We start from the raw sequence: 16,324 nt of genomic DNA, 5'->3' as shown, positions 1-16,324 counted from the left end.
GAGGTACTGACTGGTGCGTGAGCATGGCTGAACCTGGAAAACACTATGCTAAGTGAAAGAAGCCAGACATAAAAGATCATATAATGTATGATTCCATTTATACATGACGTCTAGAATAGGTAAATCCATAGATACAGAAAGTCAATTAGTGGTTGCCAGGGGTTAGGGGAAAGAGGCATGGCAAATGATTACTAATGGGTATGGAATTTCTTTCTGGGGTGATGAAAATTTATTGGAATTAAGGACTGGTAATGATTGCACAACCTTGTGAGTATACTAAAAATCACTTGAGTTGTACACTTTTTTTTTTTTTTTTAAAGAAGCAAGGCCTGGTGACAGAGCTTTTGCATCTCGAGGGCTCCAGTGGACAAATGATGGAGGCCAGAGAAGTTCATGGTGTCAGGCAAGCGATGATGTGAAGGCTTAGAAGCAGCCCGGGGGGCATTTGACAGTTACCCCAGTGTCCACCGGAAGCAGCTGCCAGGCCCTGCTGGTGTTAACAGCGCATTAGAGTTTTGTGTGAGCACGTGAGAAACACCTCTCAGAAATACAGAAAGGAATTTTGCGGGAGTTGACGTGGCAGGGAGGGCCAAGAACCAGTGAAGCCTGGGCTGTTGTTTATTAATGTCAACTATATTTGCACTCACAGGTCATGAATGCCTTAGGGAAACTGGGACCCAGGCAAAAATGGATATTGCTTCTTCAGGGACCAGATTAGTTCTGAGTGATTGTTCTAGTTTGGAATGAGGGTTGAAGTAAAAGTAAACCAAGAATTTGCTCCTACATGTGGGAGCAGTATGGCTTGGGGCCGAGGCAAAGTAATGATCTATGAAGAGCTCTTGTGTGACATCCCCTCTCCCCCCGCCCACCCTGGATAACAGAAGCCCTAGTTCTCTATTTTGTGGCCTATTCTGGGATTCCTTCCTGGGGGAGTTAGGTCCATTTTAAGTGGATGACATAGATATCATCGTATTTGTCCCTGGAATATTCTGCCACCATGCTTATTCTACCCCAGGGCCTTAGCACTTCCTGGCTCTGCCCAGATCTTCCCATGGCTGGCTTGATTTCATCCTTCAGCCAACCACCCTTTCTAACGTAGATTCTCTTCTCCACCTCCTGCCCCCACTAGTCTTTCTCTCTCATACTTCCTTGCTTATTTTCTTCACAGTGCTTACCACTCTCTGAAATGATCTTGTTTATGTGCTAACCTGTATATGGTCTGTCTTCTCCCACTAAGACAAGTTCCTAGAGAGCTGAGACCTTGACTGTCTCATTCAACAAACAGGGAAGGCTGTGGTTGTCCTGTGCAGCCCATGGAGTATTGGGCAAGTTTGCCCAATCTGGGGCAGAGTGGATCCCTTTGGCGTGGATCTGAAGCCACACTCTGCAAATAGATCATCTGTTTGTTTCCTGTGTCTTCTTTCTCAACCGGTTCACAAATCTTGAGGGGAAGGAGAGAAGTTAATTCACTGACCCAACATGTAGGCCTCTTCTAGTCAGAGAACCAGCTAGCTCACAGATGCCCCAAATGCCAGCTGTATTAAGGGTCACCATAGGGCACCTGGGTGGCTCAGATGGTTAAGCGTCTGCCTTCGGCTCAGGTCATGATCCCAGGGTCCTGGGATCGAGTCCCACATTGGGCTCCCGGCTCGGCGGGGAGCCTGCTTCTCCCTCTGACCCTCTCCCCTCTCATGCTGTTTCTCTCTCGCTCGCTCTCTAAAAAATAAATAAATAAAATCTTAAAAAAAAAAAAAGGGTCACCATAATGTCTGGCACATATTAAGTGTTCAAACATTGTTGGACAAGTGAATGAATATGAGAGAACCCCCCCCCTCCTTACTTCCTAACCTTGAAAAGTGGCCAGAGGTTTCCCAAATGCTGTGGTATCTTCTCCAAGGGGGACCAGGCATATTCGAGTGATGTTTGTGTTGGCTTAAAGCTCTCTTCCCTCATCTGAATTCCTTTTCCCACCTTTCCTCTTTGAAGCTCGGAGCTAAGTGCTGCCCAACCAACTTCCTACCATGGCGGCTGGGGCCAAGGATGCCATAATTGGAAGAAAAGGCTGGTGACCCAGGCTTTCTCTGTCTTTGGCCATACAGATGTCTATTTGCCACATGCCCTGCCTCTTCTGTTTTCCTTCTCGTTGAAAATGGGTTTTGGACTTTGTCACAGTCAAGCACAAATGTGGAAGGGACTTTTTGGGGGGCTTATGGGATGTTGAAGTGTTAGAGACATTCTTGCCAGAGTCCATTTCTTTCTGTTGGTAGATCCCTAGGAAAGTGTTGCTCAAGGGGAGATACTATGAGCCACATGTTCTTCAAAAGCATGAAGAACTTACCTCAGGAGCATCAGGTGCCCTCTGTGTGGTTGAGAGAACAAAAAAGTGGGCTTCGCTATGGAAAATAGTATGTTTTAAATTTTTGTTTGCTATTGTTTGATCTACTGAATTGCCAATATTGAAATCCTGATTTTAGAATATGTTCCCTTTTCTTTAAGGCACCTCTTTTCTTGGGGCACCTGGGTGGCTCAGTCGGTTAAGCATCTGCCTTTGGCTCAGGTCATGATCTCAGGGGCCTGGGATAGAGTCCCGTGTCGGGCTCCCTGCTCAGCAGGGAATCTGCTTCTCCCTCTTCTTTTGCCCCTACCCCCGCTTATGCTCTCTCTCTCTCTCTCTCTATCTCAAATAAATAAATAAATCTTAAACAAAAACACCTCTTCTCTCAAAACCATCCTCCTCTTCACCATCCCTGAATCTCTAGTACATATTTGGCCAGTGGGAAGTGAGGTTACCTCTCTGTCTCTGTCTATGTGTGTGTATCTCTGCCTCTTTATTTGTCTCTGTCTCTCTCCTCTCTCTCACACACACACACAGACTCACATACCTATATAGACTTACATTAATGCCTGAACACAGCCTCAGATGCTTCTGTTCAGGTGTAAGAACTTTTTTTATATAGATCAGCATTGTCTTAGATCCCTAACTCCTCAATAGCAAGGCTCCATCAAAATAGCTTGATGGACATGGGCACTTTAGTAGTAATGTCTGAGTTTTCAGATGACTTTGGGATTTCTCATTTTGATTTTGCTTGCTCCTAAGTTTCTGTGCCTAAAGGTAGTACTGGGAGTTCAGAGATGGGGCTTGCAGATCACAAGGCACATTTCCTCGCCATCACCCTTTTATTCATTCATGCTTGTCTATCTCCTTCTTGTGCTTCTGGGCTGTTTCTCTCCATAAATATCTTCAAGGACAAGTGGGAATTTTCCTTTTGCCTATCTATCATTAAAACCAAAAAGCTAGAGAGGAATTCTGCCAGGCTTGATTGAGAGTATTATATGATGCTTATTCTATTGTTGGGGCAGATCTATTAAAAGGGAAAGCTTTCAGAACATCCAAGCTGTATTCCTATCAAAGGGTGGGGCATAGCCACCTGATCATAATCCTTCAAGAGTCTAGACTGTAAACTACATGGGGGCAAGGACTATCATGTTTGATTTTGTCCACTAGGGTCACCTTTCTTTTCTTTTTTTAAAAAAATTCCAGTATAATTAATATACAGTGTTATATTAGTTTCAATATAGTGATTCAACAATTCTATACATTACTCAGTGTCACCTTTCCAAGCTTTGTTTCCTCATGGATAAATGGGGCAAACAACTTTCCTGCATACCTTGCTGGGATTTTGCGAGGAAAAAGTGAAATTGTGTCCATATGGAAATGTTTTGAGAAGTAAAGACATATGGACAAATATGATGATGTTGTTGATGATAATGGCAATACCACACTACCAAAATTATCCAGAACAAAGAACAAATGAAGTTATCAAAAGAGGGAGTTAAATACAGAAAGTCTCCTTCAGTTTGGGGGAATAGGACATACACTATAAAGAGTAAAGGAAACAGAAGGATGAATTTCTGAATTTCACCTATAGAAGAGAACGAGGGAGGAAGAACATCAGCAGAAGTTTGGCTAGGGAGGCCCATTAAAAATACTTATGTTGGGGGGCGCCTGGGTGGCTCAGTCGGTTAAGCAACTGCCTTCGGCTCAGGTCATGATCCTGGAGTCCCGGGATCGAGTCCCGCATCGGGCTCCCTGCTCGGCGGGGAGTCTGTTTCTCCCTCTGACCCTCCCCCCTCTCGTGCTGTCTCTTTCTCATTCTCTCTCTCAAATAAATACATAAAATCTTTTAAAAAAAAGAAAATACTTATGTTGGAAGAAAGTGGAGCGAGGTGGGTCTATAATGCAAGAATGTTAGGGATGGAGACACTGCCATTCCTCCCTATCAACAATGGCTCAGTCCATTAAGCCATGAGAACCACAATCATTAAGAACGGTATTAACCAAAGTGTGCTTTGTGTGGTGTATTAGCCTTAGGATCAAAGGATCCTGGGCAGCATGCTTAGTAAATGCTCTGTGTTAACACTATTCCACTGAAGAACCACAAGGCACAGTGTTTGGCCAAAGGTTCTGAGAAACCCCAAAGGAAAGGAAACAGTTTATTTTTGCTTAATTTAGCATTTGACTTCTCAATTTCATCACCCCCCTCCCTACCCCTTTTTTTGGCAAAACTTTTTAACATTGAGCAGAACCAGTTGTCCGAGAAGCGTGGTTTTTGAAAAGTCTGGCTTACTTCTTGAACTTGCAATAACTGGAGGTTTTCAGATATGTTCAGGCTCACACTCTGAAGGCATCAAATTTCTGGATGAGTGGAGCGCGTAATCCTAGCACGTTGAGAAGAGAGACCAATTTCCAAATGTGGACCCATTGGGCTGCAGTATGAGGATGTTGGTGAGCTCCAGACCAGCCAGGAAAGTTATCACAAGAACCAAGCTTTGGCCAACCGCTCAGTGACCTGTGGCGATAGCCTGGGTCTCCTGGATATTTTTCTTTTCTTTTTTTTTTAAGATTTTATTTATTTATTTGAGAGCGAGAATGAGAGAGAGAGAGCATGAGAGGGGGAGGGTCAGAGGGAGAAGCAGACTCCCTGCCGAGCAGGGAGCCCGATGCGGGACTCCATCCCGGGACTCCAGGATCATGACCTGAGCCGAAGGCAGTCGCTTAACCAACTGAGCCACCCAGGCGCCCCTCCTGGATATTTTTCAAAAAAGTTTTGGCAGAAATGCAGAACACGGCTGGGAAGGGAGGGGAATCCTCAGAGATAAAGGTAGGGAAAAACTTAGGTCTCTTTAGCCAGTCATTCATTCATTCAACATATGTTACCTACTGACCATGTGCTCAGCATTGTGCTAGTCCCTGGGGCCCACGGTGCCACCTCAAGGGGTTCACATACACAAATTGGTGCAAAGAAGTAAAGGTGTCCTGAGAGAAATCTGTTCAGAGTATAATGGGCACAACCCAGGGTGAGGGAGGTAATCAAGAAAGGCCTTATGGACGAGGTGATTTTCCAGCTGAGTTTTGAAAGAGGAGTGAAGTCTGCATTTAACAAGATCCTCAAGTGGTTAAAGTTTGTGAAGCACTGTTCTGGAAGGTGACTCCTCCTACCTGGTCTCCCCTTGATAATTATTTGCAGGTTTCCTCCAAAGTCATCATTAAAATTCATACATTATAAGTGAGAAATAATTTGCTTACTAATTAATGACAAACTGCACCTCAACCATGGCCCCGTTTTGCCAGCTCATTTAATAGCTGCTGTTGTTATCTGGGCAGTGTTTGATGACTTTGGGAAACAAGTTCTGGCTGGACTTCTTTTTTTCCTTTTCCTTTTTTTTTAAAAAAAAACTGTAATGGAATTTTTTAAACATGAAAAAAATCAAGAAAATAATATAATGAATCCCCATGCTCCCATAGCCCAGTTTCACTATCTATTAGCAGCCATTCTTGTTTCATCTATATTTCCTATATTAGCTTATGACACAGCCATTATATCATTTTATCAGTATTTAGAATGTATTTTCTGGGGCACCTGGGTGGCTCAGTTGTTAAGCGTCTGCCTTTGGCTCAGGTCATGATCCCAGGGTCCTGGGATTGAGCCTCGCAGAGGGCTCCCTGCTCGGTGGGAAGCCTGCTTCTCCCTCTCACACTCCCCCTGCTTGTGTTCCCTCTCTTGCTGTGTCTCTGTCAAATAAATAAATAAAATAAAAATTTCCAACAGTGGCACACTTCAGGTAAGATCTTTATCATCTTGAACCATTTTAATACTCTTCAGAGCTTCATGTGCAGGAATTCATAAGAGATAAATCATAAGGGTCCATAATATTACTACCCCATTTCTCAGCTAATGATCACGTGGGAAAAGCCAAAGAGGATTGAGAGAAGTCACACCCAATGAGCTACAACATTTAGAGCTCCAACTAGTGAGCAGTGTGAAATCTCCTGGGTTAGCTGCCTGGACTGAGACCTGTTATTTCCAAGTTCTGCCTTGGTCACAAAAAAAGCCCCAAAAAACTTCCCTCTAAACTTAATTGAAGTCCACTTGAAATCTAGTTTTGATGGATGAGCAGTCCCCAGTGGAGCCTGGGTCAGATGGAAAGAACAGTCAGTTTGGTTTGTCTTTTATCCTGTGGGTATTTACTTTCTTTTTGACCACAGACCTTGTCTTCTAGAGCAGGTGTGGTCAGGCACAGAGCAGGGCTGTAGCTCACTGTGCCAGCCCATGACCAGATAATGGATTTTGACAATGGCTTTCAGACCACCGATCCATTATCAACTGTATCCTTTGCGGGTTTACAAGACCTGTTGCCTTGTTTTGAGGAGGATTTCTCTTTGCCTCTTTTCTGTGTTGGACCTTTTTTGCTGGATCCTATGTCTTTCTCTTTCTTGATTTACTGCTTTGTTCTGGGGGAGCACATCCTCCCATAGCTTGCTGGGAAAAGGTGTATGGCAGGTAGTTTTTGTTGCTGTTGTTCGGATTTTTTTTTTTTTTTTTTTTTTTGAGATCTTGAATGTCTGAAAATGCCTATTCTTTTCTCTCCCTTGACTGATTGCTTGGATGGGTCTAAATTGAGGTTGGAAATAATTTTCCTTTTGGATTTTGAAGTCATTGTTCCACTGTTTAACTTTCAGCATTACTGATGAGAATTCCAAAGCCATTATGAATGCATCCATGGCATGTTTTTTCTTCTTATAAATTTGTAGGATTGGAGAGAAATTTTACCCTTAAATATCTGAAATTTCACCATGATGTGCTTTGGTACACATATAATTTCATTCATTTTATTGGGTACCAAGGGACTCTTGCAATCTGGAAACTCAAGCATTCAGTTCTAGACATTTTTCCTGTATTATTTATTTAATAATTTCCTCCCTTTGTTCGTTTGGATTTTCTTGAACTTTCTTTTTTCTTTTCTTTTTTTAAAGGTTTTATTTATTCATTTGAGACAGACAGATACAGAGAGAGGGAGAGCATGAGCAGGGGGAGAGGGAGAAGGAGAAGCAGACTCCCCGCTGAGCTGGGAACCTGACATGGGGCTCGATCCCAGGACTCTGAGATCATGACCTGAGCCAAAGGCAGACGCTTTACCATCTGAGCCACCCAGGCACCCCTTTTATGAACTTTCTGATTGGATGTTGGATTTCTGGGAACAATTCTCAAATTTTCTTGTATTTTTTTATTATTTCCATCTTTTGGGGGAGGAAAATTTCCTTCCTCATTTTTTTATTGTGATAAGATATATATAACATAAAATTTACTATTTTAACTATTTTTAAGGGCACAGTTCAGTGACATTAAGTACATTCACACTGTTGTGCAACCATCACCACCATCTGTCTCCAGAACTTTCCATCTTCCCAAATTGAGACTTTGTACCAGTAAACATTCCCCTCTGTCTCTAGCCACTAACAATCACCGTCTCCTTTCTGTCTCTATGAATGTGACTACTCTAGGTGCCTCACATAAGTGGAATCCTACAATATTTGTCCTTTTGTGGCTGGCTTCTCACTTAGCATAATGTCTTCAAGGGTTATGTTGTAGCATGCGTCAGAATTTCCTTTCTTTGAAAGGCTGAATAATATTCCATTGTATGTGTATGCCAAATTTTACTTATCCATTTATCTGTTGATGGACATTTGAGTTGCTTCCACATTTTCTATCTTTTTTGATTTTTGTATTACTTCCTTGAGCTTCCCTCAACTTTGACTTCTAATCCTTCCACTTTTTAAAAAAATCTACCCTCATATTTTTAATTCCCCAAATCTTTGTTTTGCTTCTCTGATTTATTTTTTTCCCAACCTGTCCTTGTTTTGTGGACACCACATAATTTCTTATTTCTCTAAGGATGTTCATCATCTATCCTTAAATTTTCTTCTGCTTTTGGCATTATTTATTTCCTTACATTTCATTTCTTCTGTAAACCACAGGTCTCTTAATTCAGAAGAATTGCTTAAATGTCCGATAATCTTCCTCTGCCTGTTCCTATTTGAAAGTGAGACACTGAAAAACTTCTTGGAAGTTCTGTGGGTGAGGATGGGCCTATCAACAGATGGGCAGCCACTCATGATTGGGTGGGGCTTTTATTATTTCTCTGGAGAACTTCTACATGTTTGTATCTGTAGGTTTTTTTCTTTTTTTTTTTTCTTTTTTTAAAGATTTTATTTATTTATTTGAGAGAGAGAGACTGAGAGAGAGAGAGCACATGAGAGGGGGGAGGGTCAGAGGGAGAAGCAGACTCCCTGCTGAGCAGGGAGCCCAATGCGGGACTCGATCCCGGGACTCCAGGATCATGACCTGAGCCGAAGGCAGTCACTTAACCAACTGAGCCACCCAGGCGCCCTGTAGGTTTTTTTCTTTTGGTATAGTCACATTCTTGGAGAGAAATTCTCCAATCTCCTGCCTGGATGCCAGGGTCGGGGTACAAAGTGGGTACAGGAGCTAGAGCCTTCCTTGTTCAATGATACCTTAACTTTACCCTCAGCTGTGCCTGGTGTCTAGAGCCATTCTGTTTAATCTCACCAGAGAGCAAATCTCCCATCTTCTGTCAGGTGCCTACAGCATGGACTGGCAGATGATCTCTGGTAGTACTGACTTCTTTTTTATTTTTTCTTAAAGATTTTATTTATTTATTTGACAGAGACAGAGACACTGAGAGCAGGAACACAAGCAGGGGGAGTGGGAGAGGGAGAAGCAGGCTTCCCGCTGAGCCGGGAGCCCAATGCAGGACTCGATCCCAGGACCCTTGGGATCATGACCTGAGCCGAAGGCAGACGCTTAACCAACTGAGCCACCCAGGCGCCTATAGTACTGACTTCTTAAACAAGACTTTCAAACACTCCTCCACTCTTCATCCCTACTCTTTATTCCTACCTTCAAAGGTTGTATCTTTAATCGGCACCTCAAATTTCTGAGCCTTTCTACAGTTTCTCAGGGTAAACGGACTTTCTTCTTGTTGGCTCCTTCTTCTGCAGGATTCAGAATTCAGTAATATCTACTCTGTAAGGTCAGTCAATGCTCAACTAGCCATTTTCCATGTTCCAAGAATTTGTCACCTCTCTCCTCTCTTCATCTGTTCCCCTAACTTGTCCTTGGGTATTTGTGCTCTTTTAGATTCACTTACTGTTATTTTAAGTGGTTGCAGAAAGGAGTGGAGAAAAATAGGCCTGTTCAATATTCCATGCTGAACCAAAAGTCTTACTTGTTTATTTGTATGCATCCCAGCTTAGCATTAATATTTACTTATAGGCTACAACAATTATCTATTCCAGTGACCTATTTTCATGTTATTGCTTTTGTTCTTACTGAATTTTCTGGTCTCAATAAAAAGAGGAAAACTGCCACTGGAAAAGGCAATGGCATGTATCCCTAAAATATACACATCATCATCCTTTCCCATCATCACCATCGTCATCATACTTACTGAGTTCTAGCTATGTCCCAGGCAATGGGATGAAAACATTTAACTTTTATCATTGAATAGGTACTATCACGATCCCCATTTTACAAAGATTGAAAAACCAAGCCTCAGAAAGATTGAATCAGTGGCATGAAATCACGGACATAGTAAATGGCAGAAAAGGACTTGAACCTCAGTGGTTGGTGTCTAGACAGTTTCTGTAAGTGTGAAGGAGAAGTTGTTCTGATGAAAGAAGGCTTATAGATCACCCAGTCCAAAGTCATTTGGTATCCACACTTAGAGTGACCAGATTGGTTCAGCTGTGTGAATGGAGGCTCAGCATGGACTCAGCTCCAGTCTCTTGAGTCAGGTAGCAAATTCCAGCTACACAACCAACAGATGGTGAACTCAACCTAAAATTGCCAGTACTCCTGCAATTTGCCTAGAACTTTTCTCCTTCTACATCTAATAGCACAGAAACCTTGTTGATCTTATTTACTCCTTGATAGAGGTAAGGGAGTATATCAATGTCTGGGATAGAGCCTGGCACATAATAGGTGCTCAGTAAATATTTGTTGAATGAACAGGCATTCTTTCTCTGGAGTCAAAAGCCATATGGAAATTATGGAGTTCCTTTCAGATGGCATAAACAGAGATAACCAGCGATGGGTGGGAGCATGGGGAGTGAGGCTTGAAAGCCAGCCTGGGCTCTACTTTCTAAGCCATGTGCCCTGGTGCAGGGCTGCATCTGCGAGGAGAAGGGATGCCATTTTCAAATTCCCATGGAAATGTGATATGGGCTAGAAGTGGCCCAGTCTGGGGAGAAGTTCTTGAGATATGCATCCCTGAAATTGAGTACAGGTTAAGTGCACTTTCAATACACAGAGAAGCCAAGATTTCCGTGTTTCTGCCACTGGCAACGCTTGACCCACCAAAGTTCCAATAGGACAAAGCCATGTTGTACCGATTCTCGTCTGCAGGGCACTGACTGCCTCACAACCCCCAGGACTTCCCTACCTCCGCATAGGGTGGTGGAAAGATCATAGACGCCCACAGCTTGAGGAACGTTCTTCTCAAATGTGTATTTTTTTGAAGTCGTTTTCTTATTTGCCAACATCTCCTCCAACTTGGTAATTTCTAGAAGTCTTCTCTGGCTTGGTTTAATAAGTAAAGGTCTCACTGTTTTGAGATCGCTGGGAACTAGTTATTTTGAGCCTTATCAATATTTTCCATACAGTCATGTTTATATCACTTTGCATTACCTTACAGTGTTTCTTGATTGGGGTGTTGTTGATGTTTGGGGTAGGTCAGGTCTGCACTGGGGGACAGACTCCAGCACTACAGGATGTTAGTCCTCTTTGCCCTTTCCAACAAATACCAGTAAGGCCCCAAATCACTGTGACACCACAGATGCTCCCCATCATTTTGTAATGCCTCCGTGGGGACTGGTGCCACACCCAGCAACAGTGTGCCTGGCTGTACCACGAATTACAGGTAAGTCAGACTTGAAAAGAGCCAGACCCCACAAGACATCATAAGCAAGGCACACAGAGGCAGAGTTGGTCCGCCCCCTTCCTCCTACACACCTTCCTCTTCCTCTTTATTCTTTGGACTCTGGAGTCTTTATCATGAAACGTGTCAAGCCCAGATCCGCACGGTTTCAGTGGGAAAACACCTTAGAGGGTGCACGATGGGAGAGAGTGTGGGAAGCTCTTCAGAATTTGGGTTTCACTTATTTGATGTTCTGTTTGTTTTCATATGTGGCTTATGTTGTTTCCAGGCTCCAAATCAATCCATCTGTGCAACGATTATGGCATGTACCTAGCACAATGCTGGGAGCTGGACATGCCTTATCCTGTACCATCCTTATAACAGTTTTGCTCAACTTAAAATGTTTTTCACATTCCCATTCTCTAGATGAAGAAACCAAGGCTTTAAGAAGGTGTGAAACTTGCGTCTAGTCAACTTTCCAAGTCCAGTGTCTGTGTTCTGGTGTGAGAGTGGTGTCTTGCTATAAAACTATTGGAAAAGTCTTGAGGGAGGAAATGGGGGGGGGGATAAGAAAAAGAGGTTTCCATTCAAAGCATGTACCAGTCTTATCCCCCTGGACACACCAAGTGGCATCATTAGTATCCAGCCTGTCACCACGAGCTGGAGTGTTAGCTCATCTCAGATCAGTGAAGGAAAAAGCCTTTGCAGGCAGTTTTATAATTGGCGCTGGGAAAAAGGGCAAAGTGGCTGCTGATTCATTAATAAATCAGGATAGTGTGTGAGCACCAATTCCAGCCAGAGTGTCTGCTACTGCCTGGAGAAAAACTCAAGACTGGTATTTCTGGTGAGGAAGGAAGAGAGCAAACTGGCTGGCTGGTCCTAAGGAACCTGATACCACAGTTTTCCTGGCTCCAGTCTGGGGAAAAAGGCAGCAGAAGTGAGGCAGACATCATGATCCATTAACACCATTCATTCATTCACACATGCATTCATTTCGTGTATTTATGGAGTATCTGCCACCTGCCAGATTCTCTTCTAGGTGCCGAAGATACAGCAACAAACAACACCCACAAATACTCCTACCCTCATAGGGCTTATACTCTAAGGAGGGGGCACAGAGAGTAAGCATATTAATAAAACAGTATGTCACGTGAAGAGGAGTGCTCTGGGCAGAAAACAGCAAGGAAAGGGGAATAGAGCTTGTGGGATTTTGATTTTAAACCTCTATCAGGGAAGGCCTCAGGAAGTGACATTTGAGTAAAGATCTAATAATAACATCATACTGAACGCTGTTCCAAGCATTTTACAATCATCTCATTAATCCAGCAACCTCAGTAAATTATGGCTACGATTATTCCCATTTTACAGACAAAAAGACTGAAGTTAAGAGAGATGCAGTGATTTCCAGAGATCATACAGCTAGTCTGTGGTCGGAACTAGGGTTTGAACCCAGGCAGTCGGAAGGGAAGTGGCGGCACGCTTGAATGTTGATACGGAGAGGGGACAAACGGGGGTTGGGGAAGAGAGGTTGCGCGTGCAAATGAGGTCTTTGTGTGCACCCACGAAGCGAATACGGTGCCCCCCGTGGGCAGGTGTGGGCGGACTTGAATGGGGGAAGGGGGCGGTGACTCTCAATCTTCCCTGAGCTGCATCCGACTCTCTCTCGGTCTGCGATTGGGGAGGTAGATCGCTGCCAAGGGTTGTCCCGGGACAGTGCCGGGCGGAACCTTACCCGCTGCCACCCGCGGGCCAGCTGCTCCAGTCAATAAGGCAGGGCCTCGTGGGCGCTCGCCGCCCTCCTGGTGGGGTTCGCCCGGGAGTTCCTACCTGGGCTGAAAGGGGCCGCGGAGCCGAACTCTGGGAGGACAGACTGGAACACCAGCAGCCGAGGCGCGTGGTTTGGGAGGCGGACGCGCTAAGGGCGCACGGTGTGGCCAGTGCATTACGGAGAGCGCCCTCGGCGCGGGACTGAGCGATGGAGGGGAGCCTGGGAGCCCTTGGGGGATGCCAAGAAAGGCGGAGATAGGGCCTGCGCGCAGCAAATGAGGGAAGAACTACGACATGCTGGGGCAGAAAGAGTAAAAGGTCAGGGCTCACGTTGCAGGTGAGAGGGGCAAAAGGGGCGCTCCAGAAAAGCCTGGAGAGCGAGAGGGCGCGCTGGAAAGAGGGGGCCAAAGGGGTGCCAGAGAGTGCCAAGGAGAGGGAGCTGGCGTAGAAAGAGTAAGAAGGAGCTGTTGCCCCGGAGAGGGGGTGCCTAAGAAGGCATGGGACCAGGATCAAGGAGAGGGCGTCGGAAATCGCTTGGGGACCCCCAGGAAGTGGCCGGGGCGAAGCGCTGGTCTCAGTAGAGCAAAGACTGCATGCTAAAAGAGTGCCACGCGCTGGAGAGGGGGAGCCCCGGCGGGGCACAGAGGGGGGCCCTAGAACCCGTGCACTTAGAGAACGGGCCGTGCTTTTTGCCTGCAAGGGTGGCACACTTTGAGGTTCTAGAAAAGCAGGTTGAGAAGAACCCGACCGGTGCCTACGAATGTCAGAGGAGGCAGGCAGGGAAAGAAGCCACAGAGTCCACGGAAGAACTCTCCGGGTTGGACAGAGTGCACGATGGGCGATGGAAGGAGGTGGAAAGACGGCCTGGGAGAGGTTGGATCAGGGCTCTGAGCGCTGCAGGCAGCACTGAGGAAGCGCCGGTGGTTGAGGACACAGTGCTGAGAGCCTGAGAAAAGTGAGGAGGAGGCGCAAAGGACCGAAAAGCCGGGATGTGCGTAAGGGAGCGGTGGAGAGCGCGCTGGGTGCCCAGCACTCTGGCAACGCCTCCCAGGTCTTCCCTCCCTGGCGGCTCCAGGTCCTCATTCACTCACCATGATGGAGAAGACGAAAGCCACGATGTTGATGGGGTACGCGGGGCAAAAACACGAGACGATGGCGAGCCACAAGTAGTTCTTGGGCATGGGCACGTCCTCCTCGGTCTTGTCATCCTCGGTGTTGGCCTCCGGACTGCTGTCCAGAGCCCTCTTGAAGTCCGAGCTGGGGTCGCACTGAGACATGGGCGAGGCCGGCGGGGCAGGGTGGGTGGAGGAGTGCAGGGTCCGCGCGGTGGGAGACTGAGGCCAACTGCTCGTGGCGAGGCTCTGAAAAGTCAGCGGCGCGGGACTCAAGGGAGACGTGACCTCACCTCTCCTGCATCCTCCGCTTGCACCCTCCCCGGCTGAGGGACCTGGGCCAAGAGCCTCCACACAAGAGGGAGGGAGGGAACGAGGGAGTGAGGGGGAGGCGGCAGGGAGGAGGAGGGAGCCGTAAGAAACGGGACAGGCACTCCTGGAAGGACACACCCAGAGACCATCAGGCAGGCGCACAGACTCCCTCTAAGTCTGAAATAAAAGGAGGCTCAGGGCAGGGGAGAGTGAAGGTTCTTTACGTTGCAAACTGGCCAACCTGCGGTCCCAAGATGACCAGCTCATCTTTTCAAGCGGCTGAATTTGAATACATTCCCTCCTGTAACAGAAGGCAACCCAACTCTGTGCAGGTGGCCACAGACTGACTACTTCCCTTTGACTAACAGTTTGCTTTTTCCTGATCCGATCCCTTCTCAGACTTGGAACACGGAGCCCCAGTAATTTCTCTTCCCCGACAGGTGGACAGGGAGCAAGGTGCTCAGCATTGGGCCCAACCCTTTGGGCACTGCACAGGGGTCCTCTGGAGAGCAAGCCTGAGTATAGCCAGCCAGTAGGGGCCAGTCTGGGTGCCATCCACTTTTTCCCAAGGGTACAAACAAGGAGCCCTCTCCTCTCCACATTTCTACCTAGAGGGCCCCTGGAGGGAGAAGCAGGTACATCTGGCTGGTGTAGACAACCCAGGTAGATAATTGGGATGGGAAGAAGACAGAGGGGTCTACTTTGGCAACCAGCATGAGGAGAGCAATTGCATCATTATCTAAGCAATTCATGAGAGGGGGTTATGGACCAGAACTGAGGCTCCAAACCCAGACAGAGATGGGAAATTGTCCCATTTGAGTTGAATGACCTCAGGAAAGTCCCTTCACCTCACGGAGCTCCAGTTCCTTCATCTGAAAAAAGTGGATAATAGGAATCCCTTCCTCATAGGGATGTTGTGAACACTATAAAATTGCAGCTCAAAGCAGGTGAATCTAAGTGCTCTGTACATGTTAGTTTTTTTTATTAGGAAGCTATTCCCCCCCCAAATATAGTCATTATGCAGTATCTCAGACCCAATATCCCTTGGTGCATATATGTCACCCAAAATCCAGATATTGGGAGCTGGCAGGGCCACAGAGAAATAGAAGTAATTTTATTATGCATAGTTTCAAAAATAGTTGCTCACATCACAATGCAGCAAAAGTATTAAGCATCTGCTTGACTTTCTCAGAACATGAACCGATTATCTGGGATGCTCTCACTTCTCAAGGGGCCATACTGATTCTGTTATCTGCCTCCCTCATTGGACTGCAGACTCTCTGAGAAAGGGGACCATCTTGCTCATCTTTGTATCAGCACTTGGCACAGTGCCCAGGACAAGGTCTGTGCTTAGTATGTGAACACATAAAGATGAAATAATGCTTTCTCCCCCATTTTGGTTGGTTAATCAAGTGGGAATAAAACAAAGAATCAGATCTATCGAGTTCTCAACCAAGTCTTTGCTTTGGCTGTTTTCTCTGCCTGGGATGCTGTTCTCTTGGACTGCCCCAGGGCTGTTCCTTCTTATTTCTCAGCTGTCAACTTAGTCACTTCCTCGGAGATCTTCTCTTTATATTATTTAGTGTAGATCCCCATAGTAATTACATTTCAGCAGCTTTTTATTTATTATTTTTTTAAGTTAACATGTAATGTATTATTTGTTTTAGAGGTAACAGGTCTGTGATTCATTAGTCTTACACAATTCACAGCACTCACCGTAGCACATACCCTCCCCAGTGTCCATCACCTAGCCCTCCCACCCCTCCCACCCCCCACCACTCCAGCAACCCTCAGTTTATTTCCTGAGATTAAGAGTCTCTTATGGTTTGTCTCCCTCTCTGGTTTTGTCTTGTTTC

The 16,324-nt window shown here is 45.7% G+C and overlaps 1 protein-coding gene across 9 annotated transcripts in view; it reads right to left on the bottom strand.

The window, feature by feature from the left end:
- The window catches only part of TMEM233 (transmembrane protein 233), a 44,339-nt gene extending 28,320 nt beyond the window's left edge, over positions 1-16,019 (bottom strand). For 3 of the 9 annotated variants that reach the window (XR_004681427.1, XR_004681426.1, XM_035017114.1), the window contains exon 1: positions 14,136-15,863. Coding sequence is in view for 7 of the 9 variants with exons in the window: in XM_035017114.1 (XP_034873005.1) it covers positions 14,136-14,321 (186 nt within the window). In the remaining 2 variants the exon portion in view is untranslated. Of the gene's footprint in view, positions 1-14,135 lie in introns of all 9 variants that reach the window. The other 6 variants (XM_035017113.1, XM_035017115.1, XM_035017116.1 and 3 more) reach the window with 6 other exon arrangements.
- Between the last annotated feature and the right edge of the window lie 305 nt (positions 16,020-16,324).

This window comes from Mirounga leonina, unplaced genomic scaffold, assembly GCF_011800145.1.
Source record: "Mirounga leonina isolate KUSES-001 unplaced genomic scaffold, KU_Mleo_1.0 Mir_171, whole genome shotgun sequence".
Lineage (NCBI taxonomy): Eukaryota > Metazoa > Chordata > Mammalia > Carnivora > Phocidae > Mirounga > Mirounga leonina.
Note: the sequence above shows the minus strand (reverse complement) of the source record. Positions and strands in the feature narration are given on the sequence as shown.